Consider the following 21,571-nt stretch of genomic DNA (forward strand, 5'->3'; position numbering starts at 1 on the left):
CTCTCTCTCTCTCTCTCTCTCACGTACACACTACATGCTTACTAAACTATGAACTATCTGCTAAACAAAGTTTAACAGCATAAAACACAAAATCCATTACCTATTTCCCTCCTTCAAAACCAAATACCTAGACAATAAAGACATCAACACAACTAAAGAGGAAAAAAAAAGCCAAAATTAGAGTTTCAAAAATATATCCATCAGATTCAAAGACAGCGTACATCCTGTAGTCATTACTTACCTTCTCTAAATCTGCATATACATTAAAATGTATATGGTATGGTACGCATGTCAAATGTTGTGTATAACATTCACTACAAAGGTTTGTTCTCAAATGTTTAGAAGTAATATAAAAAATCTAAGTTAATGCAAACATAGTTGAAATTCCAATTAGAATCATGGCTATCTTGAACTCCCATCTTAAACAAACCTCAATAGAAACCAGGCAATGACAATAATTCTTCAAATAAATGTAAAAATATTTACTTGTACAGATTTGTTCTTTTTTTTTTGAGATGGAGTCTCGCTCTGTTGCCCAGGCTGGAGTGCAATAATGCAATCTTGGCTTACTGCAACCTCTGCCTCCCAGATTCAAGCGATTCTCCTGGCTCAACCTCCTATAGATTTATTCTTTTAGTTAATAAAGACTTCCTTTAAATTAGGTTCCCTATTAAAAAGGCAAATTAAGTAGACATGAACCATTTATGGGCATCAACACTATAATAGCCACTACTCATAAACAGAAACCCTAATTACCATGTACTATTTACTGGTGAAAATATAAACTGCTTTGTCAATTTTTTTTTTTTTTTGGAGACAGAGACTCGCTTGTTGCCCAGATTGGAGTGCAATGGCATGATCTCAGCTTACCACAACCTCCGCCTCCTGGGTTCAAGCAATTCTCCTGCCTCAGCCTCCAGAGTAGCTGGGATTACAGACATGCGCCACCATGTCAGGCTACTTTTGTATTTTTAGTAGAGATGGGGTTTCTCCATGTTCGTCAGGCTGGTCTCAAACTCCCAACCTCAGGTGATCCACCCGCCTCAGCCTCATAAAATGCTGGAATTACAGGCGTGAGCCACTGTGCCCGGCCTCAAATTTTAAACTAAAATACTTTATTTTAGGTGATTTCTCATTACATAAATAGAAAGTCCTAGAAGAAATTCAAATTACTAGATATTTAATCTCATCATTTGTATCCTTTGCAAAGTGCAAATTTCTTTTAAGTTTCAACTTCTATAAGGACACCTCTGTTCTGTATCACTATCAAAAAGCAACGGCCTAAAGAAAGCTGCACTGTACAACAGCAATAACTGCCCGCACACGAAATCGACCAGCAGAATAAAGCCTTCCAATTGATGTCTAGGCTCTACAACAGAGTACATGCAAATGAAACATACTTATCCAGGACTACAGAGTTCCTAAAAATTAAGCCCTGAAAAATTAATCACAAAATATACCTGAAATCTAGAAACTTCTCAATCATGTCATAATATAAAGTAGAACAAATAAAAACAACAGCTCTTTCTAAAAATCTTTAACTCATTTCATTTCCAAATCAGCACAATAATGTCTTACTGGTAAACTTGATGGTCTTTCTTGCTGTATTAGGTTCAAGTCTTCATGGTTAGGTTTTCCAGGGGCCAGAGGAGGTTGAGATCTAGTTCCATAGCCTTCCTGAGACATGTCCTAAAAAAACACAAACACGAAGCACTTCATAAATATCTCAATGAGTTGTAAGCATCTTCAGTAACTAAAATTAAACAAAAGTTTGTCTGGGCACAGTGGGTCACGTCTGTAATCCCAGCACTTTGGGAGGTCAAGGCAGGTGGATCGCTTGAGCCCAGGAGTTTGAGACCAGTCTGGGCAACACAGGGAGACTCCACCTCTACAAAAAAATAAATAATTAGCTGAGTGTAGTGGTGCAGCTACTTGGGAGGCTGGGATGGGAGAATAGCTTGAGCTGGGGAGGTCGAGGCTGCAGCAAACTTTGACTGCACCACTGCACTCCAGCCTGGGTGACAGAGCGAAACAAAACAGAATAAAACAAAACAAAAGCTTATCTAATCTTACATTTTAGCAGACATATAAATATGTTATAGCTATAATTTAATACATTATCGAAGCAAAAATTTTAAAAAGCAGTGAATCACTAACAGCAGAAATATATAAACTATATATATGTATTATATATACATAATTAATAACTAACTTATTATGAGATCATGCCAAGTACTGTATTTGAGTTTGGCAGGAAGAAGACTAGTTCATAAAAAGGAGGAGTGAGGTAAACTGTAGCCAAACCAAACTGTCTTTGAACCCAGAGCAACCCAAAAGCTCCTTGTATTGCTGAATTCAGATTTTGGTCAAACTGCCTTTAGTATTACCTTAAAAGTTGAATAATTAATGAAAACCTTACTATCACCTACATCTTAATAGGTCCTCTCAATGACACACAAAACAGCATAAATCGTTATTAAGCTCACAGAATCCTGGGGTTTCTACAAAACCAGTAAACATGCATATATAGAACTCCATATGTTCATGGGGCATAGTTTTCAAAGAACCACCATAAAGAATAAAACAACAGTGGGGAACGAAACGCACCCAAAAAACCTGAATAGGGACAATAAACGTATAATTAACATGGCCTTTCTGGCATCCTGTCAAACACTCTTCCAAGAGGTATTCAGCATGGTTTTAGCATTGTGCTGAAATAATTAGTATATAACCCAAATACCACACCGCATTTACTGCAAACCAGATCTCTAGCTACCTAACTATGTATGCTCAGCTACTAAACATTCTACCATCATTTACCCCTGAAGCCAAACAGCAGGACAGAATTGTTAAATACTTATTATAGCATGTCTCAATTGGCTCTGAGAGTTGAAGAACCAGTTTCTAATTGAAGAGGAAAAACGAATGGAAAATATTGCTTTAAAATAAAATTCTCTCCCTTCCCTTGTCAGTTCAAATATGTGCTGGCATTAAAGAAACATCATATACAGACTTCCACTTCTGTTAAGTCCTTGGAATATAACTTTAAAAATTAATGTTTATTACTTCAAACCCTATAAAAAGCTTCTGCTGGCCCACCCCTTTCTCACACACTTAAAATTATACGGCTTCTTAAGCCAGGAAACTTTGGACCAATAGCTGGTACCACAAAGTACACAGGCTGTACAAACTAGATTTAACCAGCCTAGTGTTGGTGCGACCTGTCTTTGAACAGGCTCTGAAATACAGGAGCGTGCCAATAAGTCCAGCTTTTCACATATAGCCCTTCTTTCCTTTAAATACATCTCTATCAAAAAAATAAAAACAAAAACAAAACTTCAGATATTTAACCTCTACTAGTAATGTGCCCATTTAATATCATATTTTTCTAAGAGAATTCCATCCCATCTGTCCAGGTTTTTATTTAATAAGAGTAAGGTGAGAGTAAGCACAGGCAATCCAAGCACACTTTAAGAGTGGCTCTGCAATCTGGCTGCCAGCAGAGGGTGACAATTAAGCTTCTGGGGCACAATAGCAAAGGCTAAAAGATTATGACCACTCTCCCCGCCACCTTCCCCCTCAAACACCACATTTCTTCCAGATCCTAGATTCCACTTGTCACACAGACTTCCCGCTGGGTGCCCTGCAGGTTCCTTTCCATAAAAAGCAAGGATTTCAAATCAAGCAGGGCACAAGGCCTCTATTCAGGGGCCTTCACCCTGTTACAAAAAAGCACAAAGGTGCAGGACAGCCTCACAATGGGCAAACAAATGAGCAGACCTCGCCTCCTCCTCCAACACACGTGCACACACACTTTCTGCCCAATGCCTACGCACTCTTTTTTTTTATTTTAAGTAAACTTCAGCTAGGAAATAGTAACAAGCTTGCAAGTCCTATGCATATTACCCTTTTATGTTTCTTTTTATTTTCTCTTATTAGCTTAATGGACTACTTTCTAAAGAAGTTGAAAAAGATCATTACAACTACAGTGGATAAACATTTCAATTTAGACATCATCCCCCTAAAATAAGCAACACAGACTAAGAGACTAGGAAAGCTATCAGAAAAATTCATTGTGGCCTTACATTTCACTTTTTAAGGCTTTAAAAGTTCAAAATAATTAGATTCCACCAAAATCTCAAATACTATTCCTAACCACAAGAAGCTTTCAGCTATTAAGTATAGTTGAAAATAAAATCAAAACAGAATTTAGTGAGAATTGCTGAAAAGGAAACTTGTTCTGCCTCAGTTTATGTTTGAACATAAGTATTAATTTAATAAGGGAACACACAGAAAAGGTGCCAAGTTTAAACCTATAACAATCATCAACTACATATAACTTACAGTGGGACCATAAAGGCTGCAAGGCTGCTTTAATAAAGATATGAAAACATTGCATAAGAAACTTGAGCTTTTTCATCTTAAAAGCTGTATTTATTTTTTGGTACATACTTACTTGCATCTCAAGAGTAACTACACAGTAAGAAGGCAATGACAGTATCAGAAAATAAAGAATATGTTCAGCATCTTATTTTATAAACAAAGAAGCACAGCTTTATACTTTAAAACTTTACTGTCATCTCTGGTTATTTGTAAGTTTAAGCAGCCAGTACCCATTAGTGTGTAAGCCAGTATACACATACAAATAATTACATTTATCTGCTGTATATATACAAAGTCATAACTCTTTAAAAGAATACCATATTGTGATAACACTGCAATGCACAGGAACCCAGCAATGGGAATATGGTTTTCCCCTCAGAATTCATCAGCACTGTTTTTCTGCATCTCACTCACAATCCTTTAGCCATTGATGGGCTCTGGTCTTAACCTGCTTTGTGTTGTGAGTCAAAGGTTCAAGGGAAACTGACTCACAAACAAAAGTGTGAAAAAAGCTTGGGAGTAGTAGTAATTACACATTTGTTTCAGAGATTTTCAGTTTGGCATTTCTTTCCTTTTTTTTTTTTTTTAAGAGACAAGGTCTTGTTCTGTTACTCAGCCTAATCATAGCTCACCACAGTTGCCAACTCCCAGGCTCAAGCAATTCTCCTGCCTCAGCCACCCAAGTCTCCCGAGTAGCTAGGACTACAGGCACACACCACCATGCCTGGCTGTTTTTTCAATCTATTTTGAGAGATGAGGTGTCACTATACTACTTGGGCTGGTCTCTAACTCCTGGCCTCAAGTGACTCTCCTGCCTTGGCCTCCCAAAGTGTTGAAAATCAGGAATGAGCCACTGCGCCCAGGCCTCTTTCAACAAATGGAGTAGACACTGACTGAATGCCTACTACAGGCTTATTCCCTTTGCTGGGGACGGTAACATATCACAGTATGACAAGAAACATGACCAGGAAGGAAACACTAGTGTCCCACTTCTTTTTTTTTTCTTTTTAGACGGAGTTTCACTCTTTTTTGCCTGGGCTGGTGTGCAATGGCACAATCTCAGCTCACTGCAACCTCCTCCTCCCAGGTTCAAGTGATTCTCCTGCCTCAGTCTCCCAAGTAGCTGGAAGTACAGGTGCACGCCACACCCGGCTAATTTTGTATCTTTAGAAGAGACAAGGTTTCACCATGTTGGCCAGGCTGGTCTCAAACTTCTGACCTCAGATGATCCACCTGCCTTGGCCTCCCCAAGTACTGGGATTACAGGTGTGAGCCACCATGCCCGGCCCCATGTCCCACTTCTACTATAGAAAGGGTAAAGAGAACTATTACAAGGGCCCAGTAGAAAGGTCAGGAGCATGAGTGCTTCTGTTTTCTTTTATTAGGAAATGAATAAAATCAGAATAGCAATATGAAACTTTGGATAAAATGCAGAATAACCAAAACATCAAAGACACTTTTTTAAAAATTAAAAACAGAAAACATTCCCACGGTATAAGGTTTAGATTTTTAAATTTACCTTTCTGCAATTTTTCAATGTGTTACCAACTTTAAATGTTAATTTAAATCCTTTTTCCTTTATATACAACTAGAGCATATTTTCTGTAAACAGCATATATATATTTTGTAGAGCTCATTCTGTATCTGCAACTAAGTATCTGCTTTATTCTTGTTTATGGCCACACAGCATTGCGTTATTTGTGGGTGCAGGCACGTATTTAACCAGTCACTTACTCGTGTACATTTAGGTTGTTCCCAGTCTTCCCTTCTTCATACAGCACTATATTAGTAAGCATTTTTATGCATACATCTTCATGTGAAAATCTTTGTAGCATAAATCTTTACATGTGACTTTCTGTCAAAGGGCTGTGTATGTCCATTCTCACACAGCGATAAAGAAATACCTGAGACTGCATAATTTATAAAGAAAACAGGTGTAATTGGCTCACAGTTCTGCAGGCTGTACAGGAAACATGGCAGCTTCTGCTTCTGAGGAGGCCTCAGGAAGCTTCCAATCACCAATCCCACAGGAAGGCAAAGAGGAAGTAAGGTGCTTCACACAGTGGGAGCAGCAAGGGAGAGAGGGGGAAGGTGGTACACACTTTTAAACAACCAGTTCTCGTGAGAACTCACTCACTATCACGAGAACAGCACCAAGAGGATGGTGTGAAACCATTCCAGAGAAACCGCCCCCATGATCCAATCCTCTCCCACCGGGCCCCACCTCCCACATTAGGGATTACAATCAGACATGAGATTTGGATGGAGACAACAGATTCAAACTATATGAGACTGCTACATTTGAAATGTTAGTATATATTGGCAAACTGTTCTTAACAAAGGGAGTGTCAATTTACACTCACAGTCCATCACTTTGGAATAGAACAAAGCTTACTCCAGGTGTCAAACTACATCATAAAAAGTAGCGAAACCAGAGCAGGGGATGGCTGGGAAGATGGGCAAACAGTAACAAAGAAAGAAAGAAAAAGAAAGAGAGAGAGAGAAAGAGAAAGAGAGAGAGAGAGAGAGAGAGAGAGAGAGCGAGAGAGAGAGAGAGAGAGAATTTAAGAGCATATAGACTATAAACCAAAGGAAGATGAGGAAAGCAGGAGGGGAAAGAGCACCTTGGTCCTTGATAAAAAAATTGGCAATGGTATCTAGCAACAGGTCAATGAGGAGGCCTCTAGATGCCAGCAAAATCCAACAAAGAGCTTCAAGTTGGAAAGAAAATGCAACAGAGCCTCTATGGCATCTGAATCTGGAATAAGTGATAACTCTCATGCTATTTAGGAGAAGTTTTCCCAATCCTCACATCAAGTATAGATGTTCTAGGAAGAGAGTGAAGATGGCAACATTGTTACTGTTTTGCAATAATTCAGAATGAAGGAATGAATGATGATTTGAGTAGTTTCAATAATTTCTTGATCCTTTTCTCTTCATGCTTTGGAAACTCCTTATCACCAATTCCAAATCCTAAAAGGGAAACAAGCCCATCCCAGCATGTGAGGGTAGGGAGAGGGGGGGCTGGGACCACCCCCACAGAGAGGATGCCTGGTGGCCACACAGCCTGCCACCGTTCGTGAAATCATCCCTAGGCTTCAGACATCTGGTGTGTCATTGACCTCCCTTCACTTTCTGTGTGTAGATGAATTTAAATTATTTCTAAAAAGAAAATGATATAAATCTACACAACATGCATGTCAAGGAATGCTCAGCCCCTGCCACCTCAGGAAAGCCCCAATGAAAACACTGTCAGCAAGGAGAGCTCACATTCGCAAGAGGGGACTTGTGACAGGTACTGTGCACAGAGGTAGTGTGCACAGAGGTACTGTGCTCAGTCATCCTAAGGACAACACCACAAGATAGTTGCTATTGTTATCTTGTTTTTTCCTACAAGGAAACAAAAACTTAGGTCACTTGCAGAGCTAGCTTCTAAGTACTATGCTGGAGTATCTGAAAGTGATGGATCTATCTTCATTTCTGTAATAACTGTACACCAGAGACAACTGGAAGCTTCAAACACCATCACATAATAAGGGATTTAATATACTTTTAACTTTTTAAGGTATTATCCTGGGCTTCATATATTCCCCTAAAATCTCTTTTGAAAAATTATAATCTTAAGTCATTTATACGTGGAACACTTCTAAAACATCAATTCCAGTATCATGAATAAATAAGAAATGCTAAAATAAAAAATTCCCTTCCTCGGATGTGAACGTAAGGCCACACCCCTTATCATCAAGCATTACTAGGAGCCCGCAGGCTGGCAGGGGAGCCAGGGGGAAGGGGCCGCCTGCTAGATCCTGTTCTTTCAGGATCCTCGACTGGCTCTTCTCTTTCTCCCTGGCCTTTAAGAACGGGATCCCCTCAGATCTGTACCTCAAGGGCTCCATGTGTGCCCCTGCTTGTGGTGATTCCCAAATCTCTACAGGAGGTTCCGCATCTCTTAACTGCATCCTTAATGTCTGGACCTATAGGGAGAGTACCTTACACTCATCAGGTCAAGAAATGACTCTCCCAAATGACCCCACAGACCTGTTCCTTCTCCCTTGGGCCCCCACCTCACCGAAGGCGATCACCCAAATGAGATCACTCAGAGCCACCTCATACAACTCATTATCCCTTCTGCAATCTGTACAGGTCTGACACATCACAAAGCCCAAATCAGCATCCAGCCCATTCCCTTCCTCCTGATCCAGAGGCCAACACCTGCACTGGGGTCAATACTGCTGACTTCCTAAATACGAGTGCTTGGAAAATGCCTCCCCAAGGCCTACAGAAGGAAGTCTGAGCCCCAGCCTGGGCTCAGAAGAGCTCTTCAAGTACCCTCCGGTTACCAGGTCAGCTTCCACAGCGCCGGCCCCAGGGTGCAGGGCAAGACTGTGGTCCACCGGTTCAGCTGCTCAGGTGCCATGGGCCATGTGACCACTGCTCCTCTGTGACCACAGCCAGTCCAAGTGGATGCCCTTCCTCCTCCTTACTGTCCTCAAGGTCCTGCTAGAAGTTAACCCTGTCATCCTCCAAAACAACTACCTCAACTAAATTAAAATATGGCATTCCAAGTTCTTTAAGAGGAACCAACTTCAAACGTCTCCTCTTAAAGAACTTGGAATGCCATATTTTAACTATTTGTTGTGTATCCCAAACTGGAGTCCATTTCTCTAAGACAGGGATGCTGTCGTCTCGGGTTCCCGAGGGCCCAGCATGGATGGGTACTGGATAGAAGCCAGGTGACTGACTGACTGAATGGTTTCTATGCGCTTACACTTAGAACTAGACACAGCAACACAAAAACAAATGTATGAGGACAAACATAAAACTGAACAAAACTCAGGCACATATCCAAGAATATTTATCATGTTAACAGTTACGTTGCCTGGTAAGCAATGTGCTACAGAACACATTTTGCTGTTTGTTACTGGCAGTCTTATGGCAGAAGAATGACTGCAAAATAATGCAGTAAAAATATACTGGAAATGAAGACTGTAGAGAGCATCAATGATGCCACCAGGAATGGGGCGGGGGGGGATGTCAAGGCATTTGGTACTTAACAAAGAACAGATCAGAAATAAAATGTCCTACCCACCAAAAAATGACAATGAATTTGGTAAAACCTGTAGATCAAACCACTAATTTATAGGAAATAAAAAGGACCAAGTAATATGTTAAACCATAATAAATCAATCAGGAAATTCTAGGCTGTAAGAATCTCTACTAGACAAATGTCCCAGTTTCAATAAATAAATGGCAACAGGAAAAAAAAAGTGAGAGGAAGAGAAGAAGAGGAGATAGAGAAAATCCTAGAAATGAAGGGATTAAAGATATCAACAAATTGTTAAGATTGGACTTTATTTGGATCCTGATTCAAACTACCCCAAGATGTAAATTAAACAACAATATACATTCCATTTATAAGATTGTTGGAAATTTGAATAGTGGATAATTGATATAAATATATTTCAATGGTGATAACTATATTATGTCTCTTTTTTAAAGTTCTTTATCTTTTAAAGGCACATACTGAAATATTTACCAATTAAATGATATAACATCTGGACTGGGTGCGGGGGCTCACACCTGCAATCCCAGCACTTTGAGAGACCGAGTTGGGCAGATCACAAGGTCAGAAGTTCAAGACCAGCCTGGCAAACACAGGGAAACCCCGCTCTACTAAAACTACAAAAAATTAGCTGGGCATGGTGGCAGGCACCTGTAATCTCAGCTACTTGGGAGGCTGAGGCAGGAGAAAATTGTTTGAACACAGGAGGTGGAGGTTGCAGTGAGCTGAGACTGCGCCACTGAACTCTAGCCTGAGCAATAGAGCGAGACTCCGTCTCAAAAGAAAGCAGAAAAAAGACACGACATCTGGAATTTACTTCAAAATAATAAAGGGGGTAGAGAGTGAGGGGGGTGAGAAGGGGGAGGGTAGAGATGAAACAAGATGAAAGTGGAGTGACGTATGCTGGATTCATTACACCATTATCTACTTCTGTTTATGTTTGGACATTTCCTTATAAATGAAACTGAATGAAGTTAATGGCATGAAAGGCAACTTCATGAACCTAGAAGAGGGCTGAGATGGACTCTGGCTTTTATCTGAAAAACTATGCCTTCGATCTCCTCCCCTGTGAACACACATTAAGCATTAACCATAGAACTTTCCATCTTTCCATTTCATAACACCTCCACCCATCTTTATCTTTAACATGTTTACTGCACTATTTAATCCTAATGCTTAGCTGTCTTACAAAACAAAACCCCTCCACGATCTTAACAAAAGTAACCCTAACAATTTCATGTTTCCCCCAGGTTCCCAAAGTAAAACCTGCTCTTCTTGTTCAATCTGTTGATTTCGGTTCAAGGTGCCCTCCTAGCCAAAATCTGACACTCTGACCTTATCTTAGCCCCACTTCTTAAAGGCCTGATGTCCTACTTCACCAGTTCCAAGAAGCCTTATGCAGCCACATGTTTCTTCTTCTACGGACATTGAACCTCTGAGTTCAGACAAACCCAAATTCAAATTCCAGCTTCACTATTCACCAGCTGTAAGACTCCAAACAGCTCAGTTTCCTGTTCTACCAGCCATGTTGGGTGGTGATGGCCTGTGCAGACTGAGAGAGCATCATGTCCGCCTTCACTCCTCCTGCTTGTCTATCTCAGGCTCGTGGTGCTTAAAGAAGGGGGTGGACTGGGTCTCTTGGATATGACATAATGAGTGCTGCTGATTATCTGTTCAGAAGACTACTAAATTCCTTTAATTTTTCCCAGGCCACATCGATAGTTTCCCTCCACTCTGCTCCAAATATCTTTTAGTTTAGATAAAAATCACATGCCCAAAGTGCATGATTTTTTCTGTAACTAACTCCAGAGGCCAATCAGAATCTTAACACCATATTCCTTCTAATAAACCATATATATTATATTATTGATGAGTCCAAAGAATATTCAGGATATTATTTATTTTCTACCAATTCAAAGGAATAATTATTTTCAGGCTTTTCTAAAACCTTTTTTTTAAATTTTCTATTTTTTAGAGAAAGGGTCTCACTGTGGTACCCAGGCTGGACTGCAGTGGCACAATCATAGCTCACTGTGACCTTGAACTACTGCGCTCAAGGGATCCTTTATCCTAAGCCTCCTGACTAGCTGGGACTACAGGTGTGTGGCACCACACCTAACAAAAAAACATTCTAGAAAAAGTACAGGCTTGTACAAGTTACGTCATGATGCTCTCTTACTGCTAAGTCTCAGTCTTCTTGGCAAGGGACTCACACTGCGAAACACCTGCAATCTGCAGAATGTCGTCATGGCACACGACACCCGTGTAAAACCCGAGGGAATTCAGGAGAAAAGAGCAGAGCAACACCACGAGCAGCTGTCTCCCCTATGTTTGAGGAGCGAGAATCCTGGAGGCTGTGAATTTATGTTCCAAACTTAAGCTTTTAAATTCGCCTTCTTTCTTAAGAAAGAAGTTTCATAGACTTCTTTCTAAACTAACAGGGGGCTCAGAATGAGAAAAGAAGTCACATGGTTGCCTAAAATTACTTTTCCTATAATCAACATAATGGTAGGCAAGACTACAGTAGTTAAGATTTTCAATAATGAATGTATTTTAACAAAGTCACAAAGCCAAATGAGCCACAGCAAATGTTCTGCTCTCTGTGTTTTGTAGGGAAAAAGTAATGTAGTTAATAATTTTTAAAAATCTATACAACATCCAAGAATCTCAACTCCCTATAACTTATAACCTAAAGAATTCCTTTCCTCATCCATGAAACTAAGATACAGTAGCTCCCCACCACCCTTATCTGTGGTTTTGCTTTCCATGATGATTTCAGTTACCCATGGTCAACTGCGGGTCAAAAATATTAAAGGGAAAATTCCAGAAATAAATAATTCACAATTTTAAATTGCCCGCCTGGATGTGACTCCTCCCTTTGTGAGGCAAATCCATGATGTAGATGCTTCCCATCCACTGGTCACTTAGGAGCTATTACCAGATCCAGTATCAGGGCTTGTGTTCAAATCACCCTTATTTCACTTCATAACGGCCCCAAGGCACCACAGTAGTGATGCTGGCAATCGATCAGCCAAAGAGAAGCTGTAAAGTACTCCCTTTAAGGGAAAAGGTGAAAGTTCTTGACTTAATAAGCAAAGAAAAAAAAAAAGAACATGCTGAGGTTGCTAAGATCTATGGGAAGAATGAAAGAACGAATCTTTTATTCTTGAATCTGTGGAGGAAAAAGAAACTTGTGCATAGTGTGCACAGAGTTCAGCATTATCCACAGTTTCAGGCGTCCACTGGGGGTCTTGGCACTTATCCCATACCTTGGCTGGCAGAGGGGACTACTGTATAAGGGATCTGCTACTAAGATACAGGCACCTACCTTCTAAAGTTTTATCTATGATCATGACACACTGCCTTCAGGCAATTAGCACTGTGTCTGGTACAATTTAAGTGTTCAGTAAATGTCACCTATTGTTATTTCTATTATTTAAAAGCATATTCAAGAATGAAAATCAGTCTGGGCACCATGGCTCATGCCTGTAATCCCAGCACTTTGGGAGGCTGAGCCAGGAGGACTGCTTGAGGCCAGGAGCTCAAGACCAGCCTGGCCAACGTAGCAAAACCCCATCTCTACAAAACATACAAAAAGTCAGCAGGGCATGGTGGCACGCACCTATAATCCCAGCTACTTGGGAGGCTGAGACATGAGAATCACTTGAACCTGGGAGAAGGCAAAGGTTGCAGTGAGCTGAGCTTGCACCACTGTACTCCAGCCTAGGCAGAGCAAGACAGAGCAAGACTCTGTCTTAAAAAAAAAAAAAAAAGATGAAAATCAACTACTAGAACTTTATCCAGTGGCCATGATGCAGAAGACAGTGTTGGTAGTAACAGCAGCTGTTAATAATTCTACATCACTTACCATTCATCAGGCACTCTCGTAAGTGCTTTACTCAAATAATAAACTCTTGATTTTCACACTGACCCTATAAAGTAAGTACTATTTTACTTATGAAGAAACTTAGGTTGAGTAACCTGCCAAGGTCACTCAGTTGGCAAGTGGTGGAGTAGAGATAGGATCCAAGATATTCTTTCTCTAGAGCGTGTGCACTTAACAACGCTTCCACCCACCAGATAAGGAGGCATTTCTGGACCCTACCTGAAAACTGACAATTCCCACCTGACTCTAGGGTCCCGGAATCTGAATTTCCCAGATTTGCCTGTAAATTTCAAGAACTGCTGATTAAATACAGTGTCATATTTTTGTTAAAGTATGATAATTGAGTCCTACAATGTGGGGTTTGGATACTACTCCATTACTTAGCATCTGTAGTAGAGCATTTTGCTGTAACATTAACAGTGGCTAATTTCCCAGGTATACCTGTCCACCCACCCCTCACCTACCCTCCTTGGGCCAGGGATGGCCTTATTTGTCTTACTGTGATTACAGAATAAACAACTTGAGAAGATCATCATCAGCTTTTCAATGACATGGTCCTACACTTGCATCTCACACTTGGAAGGCTGACTCTTGCTCCAAGAACCCAAGCCCCTTCCTCTCCCAGCCAAGAAGTAGACCGCTCCCGGCACATAAGCCACAGACCTGGTGAGACACAGTGGCTTTCATAAACTAGCAACAACGGCTCTTCCTACACCACTGTGGGACCATAACTCATATCTAGGGTCTCAATTCTTGACCTGGAGGAGAAGGGCCCTGAACACTCCCCTGAAAATACAGCAATTCTGTGATGCATGTATTTGTCTGGGAGGAGAATCTGTAGCTTTCACCAGATTCTCAAAGACTCCAGAAGAAGATAATCAACAATGGGATTTACCAAAACTGAGAATATCATAATTTCATAGAGATGTTTTAAACCAGATTAGATGCAAATAACTACATTCAACATTATAATACTTTTCTAAGTAACTGAAATGCAAATAAAATAACTTAAGAATTTGCAACTATGCCATTAGTATCTGATTTAAACATGCAGTAAAAGCTCAGACTGCTTAAGCAACTCTTGTCTGAAGAGCTACCTGGGCTGGGTGTGGTGGCTGAGCCTGCAATCTCAACACTTTGGGAGGCCAAGGCAGGTGGATCACCTGAGGTCAGAAGTTCAAGACCAGCCTGGCCAACGTGGTGAAACAGCGTGTCTACTAAAAATACAAAAAATTAGCTGGGCATGGTGGCACACACCTGTAATCCCAGCTACTTGGGAGGCTGAGGCAGGAGAATCACTTGAACCTGGGAGGTGAAGGTTGCAGTGAGCCAAGATCGCATCACTACACTTCAGCCTGGATGACAGAGCAAGATTCCATCTATAAAAAATAAAAAAATAAAAAAATAAAAGAGCAACCTATATAGGACACCTTACGTTATTATCCACACAATTCACTTAGACGAATACCATAGGGGGTTGCAAGTGGCCTGACAGCAACCTGCTGAGACAGAGCTCCTGAGGCCACATGCTGGATAAACAGATATAGACCTTCTTTTTGCCAAAGAGAGTGAAATAAAGTGCCAGAAAGATCCTGCCTCAAAAGCCTGTCTTGCCAATTCATCCCTAAAACTGTTCAGGGAGTTAATCTTTTTTTTTGAGACTGAGTCTCACTCTGTGAGTGCACTGGCACTATCTCGGCCTCTCAGGGAGTTAATCTTAAAAGTTGTCTCATTTCTCTGTGAAATGCCTATGGAGTAAAAGCTAAAAGAACTGAAGGAAAAAAAAAAGCTAGAGTAAAAAAGTAACAGAAGAAACAGTCAAAGACAATAAAATATATACAGCTACAGAAGATTCTGTTGTTTTGCATTGTATCAATAATGCTTTCAAAATGCAAAGAGCACAAAGAATTCTGCTGAATTTTTTTACAATTATGTATTACTTTTTGAACTTTTTACAAGATGTTAAAATGGATCATCTGATCTACGAAATTCTCTCTTTCCTCACTCTAAGAGTACAGACTTTGAGAAAAACGATGCACTAAAAAGAACTTAGCATCCAATTACTATCATCTTTACCAATCTTTTATGAAAGCAGAGAGGCCACAGGCATCTCCCTTCTCTAAGGAAGAGTAGAAAATGTGAATTTCGTAGAGATTCCCTTACATTTTAAGTGTGTGTGTTGCTATTATTGTAGGAGACTTCTTACTTTTAAACAATTAAATTTCTATTTGGGAAAAAAGATAAAGGTGACTCCAAAAAGTTGAAGATTATCATCAATCACATGAAAATTAAATTAAAATTTATTTCTTTAGCCACTTTATGTTAAACATCTCCAACTTTCCAAGGAGGGTAAGCTATATATTCACTCCACTTTATGTTAAAATGAACACCTCCAACTTTCCAAGCAAGGTAAGTGATATATTCATCCTGAAGTGAATCCCCTACTGCTTTTCCATAAGGAAAGCAGACATGAGAACCACTGCTTTGAGGAAGGATGATACTCCAAATATTTGGCAACTGGTAAAACAGTGGGGTCCAGGGGCCTGGAGTCCCCCTGCTGTGTAGGACCTTAAAAGCTCCTTGTTAAATCCTTGGGGTTCTAATAGAGACGGGGAGTGGCCTCTGCATGCCTCCTGAGCACTAAGGGCAGGGCACTTACTAAATGACTCAAGGACCAAAGCAATCTGCACCGTGGGTCGCCAAGGAGGGTCCCTGAGTTGGCAGCCACAACATCAGCATCCCCTGGGGATTTACTAGAAATGAAAATTATCTGATCTGACCACATTCCAAACTACAAAATCAGAACTGAGGATAGGCTCCACCAATCTGTGCTTTAAAAAGCCTTCCAGGTTATTCTAAAGCACAGGAAAGTTTGGAAAACACTGAGTTAAACAATAGAAAAGCCCATCCTTACCAATGGCCTTCAGGCTTGACGATCAGCCCATCTATGGAGCAAAATGCACCTTTACTGGCAAGTAGTAATAAACTCTTAGATTAAAACACAGTTGGACTCAAACCCAAGCCCCACAACATTCAGGCATTACTTGCTGTGTGACCCCATGGGATTATTAGTAATAACTGAGATAATAAACGTGAGCCATGCTGGGGGAAAGGATGGAAATCACTAGTTAGTATTTCACCAAGACCAGTAGCTCTCAAACTTTGATATCCATCTGAATAGCTTGTAGTGATAAATACAGACACCCAGCCTCCCCCAAAGAAGATAGTTGGAGTAAGAGAATTTACCTGAGTAAACCCACCCCTCCCAATCTGATGCAGATAATTCCCACCCCTTGTTCTTTTAGAAAAAGATAGCTGTGGGCCTGGCACCATGGCTCACACCTGTAATTCCAGCACTAGCCTGAGCTCAGGAGTTCGAGCCAGCCTGGGCAACACAGTGAAACCCCGTCTCTACTAAAATACAAAAAATTAGCTAGGCATGGCAACATGCACCTGTAGTCCCAGCTATTTGGAAGGCTGAGGCAGGAGAACTGCTTGAACCTGGGAGGCGGAGATTGCAGTGAGCCAAGATCATGCCACTGCACTCCAGCCTGGGCAACAGAGCAAGGAAGCAAGAAGAAGGGAGGGAGGGAGGGAGAAAAACACAGCTGTGGCCAGGCGTGTTGGCTCAGGCCTGTAATCCCAGCACTTTGGGAGGCCACGGCGGGTAGATCACCTGAGGTCAGAACTTTGAGACCAGCCTGACCAACATCAAGAAACCCCATCTCTACTAAAAATACAAAATTAGCCAGGCATGGGGGAACATGCCTGTAATCTCAGCCACTCAGGAAGCTGAGGCAGAAGAATTGCTTGAACCTGGGAGGCAGAAGTTGCAGTGAGCCGAGAGCACACCATTGCATTCCAGTCTGGGCAATAAGAGCGAAACTCTGTCTCAAAAAAGAAAAAAGAAAAACACAGATGTATACTTACCAAAGGGCCTTCCCTGCCCTGCTTCCTGACACCATCTTCTTCTGCCTCCCAGGCATAAACCCATTCCTCTCCCAAAAGCTTAGCAATTTGGGGAAAATCAACCAGAGACCTACAGCTAATTCTGTTCTTTCCTTTCCAGATAAAAAAAAAAAAAAGGTGATACTGCCCACATTAGGAAATGCTAAAAATAATGCTACGTTTCAAACATCTGCAGATAATCTTTCTGGAATATAATACACACAGAGCTTCTTACTCTAATTAAAATTTTTAAAAATCAAAGCAACTGATGAAGAAAGAACTTTAATGTATGTACAAATTATGTTTTATTTCATTTTTCATAGTTTATCATAGTGAAATGAGTATGTTAAAGACAAATGAAAGTAGCTGAGAGTAGCAAAAAAAAAAAAAAAAAATCCAGGAAAAAAATAATTCCCCAATCTCCCTTGTGTTAGAATAGAAACATCAAGGAAAGAGAAGAGAATTGAGTGAACATATAATGAGCCTCGATGATACTTTTTAATTGTACACTGCATTCTCTTCCCAACTTCAACCCTCAATACCAGTGAGAGCAGGAGCAGGGTCTCAGAGAGGAAGGCAGAAGGGCTGTCAGGCCCAGGGAGCTGAAGGGGTGCAATGAGGAGCCTTGCTCTGAGAGCGCCAGTTCTACCCAACTTTCTGGTTTAGAAGAGAAGGGTTCTTCCTCCAGCTGCTGAGTTCGGGGAACTAGGACTAAAATCTAGAGAACGAGGTAATGTCCACTCATGTCAGGACATCTGGTTCAATTCATAAATCTTCCTCTGGTGAGAGAGAGGGAACACTTTAATTGCTCACCTACAGTTACAGCAGTGTTAGTATCAGTGAAGGAGGTGAAGCTTAACTGCTCTTTAGACTAAACCCTCCTCTTAAGGTGTCTCAAGTTTTTCTTTAGCCTTTGATGAAAAGTATCATTCACTCATTCATTCATTTAAAGAGCCAAGGTCTCACTCTGTCGCCCAGGCTGGAGTGCAGTGGTGCGATCAGAGCTTACTGCAGCCTTGAACTCCTGGGATCAAGGATCCTCCTGCCTCAGCTTCCCAAGCAGCTGGAGCTACAGATGTCTGCCAGTGTACCCAACTAAGAAATATATCTTCAACGATCTAAGGTTTTCCTCTCCTGCCTCCATGGTAGACACTCACACCCAGCTGATGTGATCTCCTCCACATTTCTAAACTGGGCTAAGCAGCTGCTCAACAGTCTGAGATGCTTCAAACCAGGACACAGCTGGCCACACGCTCCAGGCCCGCCTGGCTTCCTGGCTACTCTTCTCAGGAGGAGCCTTCTATTTCTTTTCTAAAATTAGTATTCAAAATATTATTACTACATAATTCCTTACTTCCTGATTTTGTTTCCCTTTGATTCTGGTACTCGAAGGAAAAAAAAATACTTTAAAAATATGTTAAACATGAAAATGAATAAATACCATTATCAAATTATGATTGAATGCAATTCCTTTAAAAGCCAAAAATGCTTCGATACTGGAAGTGATGTTTATAAAATCTGAGGATTTTTCTCTTGCTTTTTTCAGCTACTATTAAGGAAAAGCAAAGGCCCAGGCAGACACAGTTGCAACTAACTACAGAATCACCCTGATTTCTACAGCAATTAAAAAAACCGAATTCATGCCAGAAGACATTCTAACACTCTCAAAATGTTATTTTTTTCACTCTTCAATGGGTCTTTTCCTTCTATTATTTTTATTTTAAGAAGCTTTCAGGAATAACACCACCAAAACACACAATAAACTGAAACTGTTAACGCAGCAAATTACACCTATATTCAAAGCGAGTGCTGAGCTTTTACTAGACTAGTTTTTCCCTCATGGGAGGAAAAGGGGACAGAGTTCTGAGGAAGGTCACTACTCCTCATTCCCATCCTCCTGGCATCAGTCCTCCTGTAGCCTATCTAACCTACCTCTGTGCTCCCAGAACCAGCCCCAACACAAGGTCAAGAGCTCCCAGGTCAACAATCAAGAGTCTAGTAACAGGCCTTGCTCAGCCGCAAAGTGACACAGAAGTTGTCTCCTCGGTCGCTCACAAACTCTTTAAACCTAAAAGGAAATTTCCTTCAGCAATGGTTCAAAGCCTGAGACAGCTGCATATAGGGTCAGCAAGAAGAAAGAAAAAGATTCAAAATTCAAACATAAGTCAAGGCTTCAGTAATAATATCCTTTAAAACAAAGAATAGCATTTATTAACTACATTCTGGTTTTTATTGAGTTAATTAGTAGACTGTATTAATATCTAAAAACTAAGCAATTAATGGCAACAAACTATGTATGTCCTTGTCTTTGCCCTTATAATAAAATCTTAAAACAAGTGAAATGAGCACTTCAGTAGCTTTCTACAGGCCTTATAAGGTTAACTTTCCTCAAAAATCTGCAGGATTGGCTTATAAATTAAATTTTTGTCTTATTTATAGATAAGAAACAGATTTTAATAGTATCAGTAACAACAATATAAGGAAATGTTTACCCCAAAATGGGTCACAGCCTCTGTGCTTAATGTGACTTCTGTATCCCTGCAATGATTTCAGTGGCATGTTGTTACAAGCTTTAATTCAAAAATACATTTCACTATGTTTTTAGCTTTTAAAAAAGTATTTTTTCTAAGTTAACCTCCTTTGATTTTGCTTATTGTACTGATTATATGATGGATATTTTATGTTAAAAAATTCTAACATATTTTACCCCCTCGTTCCGGTACTATTTCCTTCTTTCCCAAATGATTCCCCATTTGCCAAATACTTTCATTTCACTGCATCTCCTTTTAAAAATGCTAACCACAGAGATGTCTGAAGAAAGAGATACTTCAGAAAATACAGTTTAAACACTCGTCTACCTGCTCTCATAAAAGTATACTCAGATTTCCACTTCGTCCAACTACCAAGTGATCTCCTGCTAGAAGTTAACTGCTAAACTAGTACTATTTTATGTTTTGAACAATAAATAACCTCTTATTTCATTTTTAATCACTGAGGCAAAAGCAATATAAGTCACCAGTTCCCACCATAAGGAATATGCTCCATCTAAATGACATTGGCTGTTAACAGACTTCACAGTCTAGTTCAGTATCACTTAGGAATGGGTATCATCCCTATCCTCACTAATGAGGAACTAGCCCTACCCCCAGGATCATTTCTTCTCTCACCAGCAAAGTCTGCCTCATTCTTCCAGACCTCCTCTGAGACACTTTTATCAACAACATCCTCTCCTAAGCCTCACAACACTCAAATCACAGCGCGAAGCACACCCCTCCCATGGCACTGTCAACCCTCTTATTCAACTGGGGGCTCCTTTAGGTCAGCGAGGTCTGATTCAACACTGGATTCCCACATGCAAAACAGTTCCAAGCCCAAAGGGGCTCATAAAATAATTTATGTTTTGCTTTTCCAATAAACCTGAGGCTGAAAAAGTAAGCACACTTTCATAATACCCATTATTTCTCTTAAAAATCCTAGACAATTCTGTTGGCTGGAAGAAAAACTATACCTATAAAAGCACAAGTTCGAAATTATCTCACTGCATTACACTAGGGTTTTTTAAAAAGATCCATTGTCTCTAAACAAGTGGTGACTCCTTAAATTGAGTTATTTCCTATAACTCTAAGAAAAGAAAAAGATTTTTCTGGCTATGAAGACACAAAAGTATCCCTTAAAGCCACGAAAACAGACAGGGTTGTGCAAGGATGCCAGCTGTCCCAGACCAGCAGAAGACCTCGGGCACAAGAAAGGGTACTGACAGCCCGGTCTGCGGCCAGGCAACTCCCTTTGAGTTACCTGATTTTTGAAACACTGCCCTTGACACTTAACACGTAAAATCTGCCAGGAAACTATGGGTGAACATTCCTGGAGAAATGTGTGCCTCAACAGGAAAGGGGGTCTCTTCCAGTATCTTAGGAGAGTGAGTCTGAAGCAGAACAGGAGTCAGAGGTCAAAGGAAAACGATTCTGAGTCTAAAGGTATTAGGGTGAGAGAAGCAAGGTCATGAGAGCTTTCTAAGAGGGGACGGGGAACCAGGAAGCAGACCTCCAAGTGATGCATCGCAACCTAGCAATGGTGAAACGTAAGGCAGGCAGAAACGTTAGAGCAAAACAAAACAAAAATTTTAAATGCAGGGTTAAAGGAGCTTTTCCCTTTTATATAAAAGTATCAAATCTCGGATGATGAAGTTTGAGGAAGTAAGCTAGGATGTAAAAATACTTTAAAATGGAAGCAACGTCATCAAATGGCTTTTTTTAAAGGCCTTAAAAATAGATACTTTTTAAAAGAAGGAA

General features: G+C 40.5%; 1 protein-coding gene across 7 annotated transcripts in view; it reads right to left on the reverse strand.

Annotated features, from left to right (window-relative positions):
- ARID1B (AT-rich interaction domain 1B) overlaps window positions 1-21,571 on the reverse strand; it is a 438,832-nt gene that overhangs the window by 277,645 nt on the left and 139,616 nt on the right. For all 7 annotated transcript variants that reach the window (XM_012451772.3, XM_012451755.3, XM_064360518.1 and 4 more), the window contains exon 4: window positions 1,579-1,689. In XM_012451772.3, coding sequence (XP_012307195.3) covers window positions 1,579-1,689 — 111 coding nt within the window. The remainder of the gene's footprint in view (window positions 1-1,578; window positions 1,690-21,571) is intronic.

This window comes from Aotus nancymaae, unplaced genomic scaffold, assembly GCF_030222135.1.
Source record: "Aotus nancymaae isolate 86718 unplaced genomic scaffold, 86718_ANA_hifiasm-v0.15.2.pri h1tg000040l, whole genome shotgun sequence".
Classification (NCBI taxonomy): Eukaryota; Metazoa; Chordata; class Mammalia; order Primates; family Aotidae; genus Aotus; species Aotus nancymaae.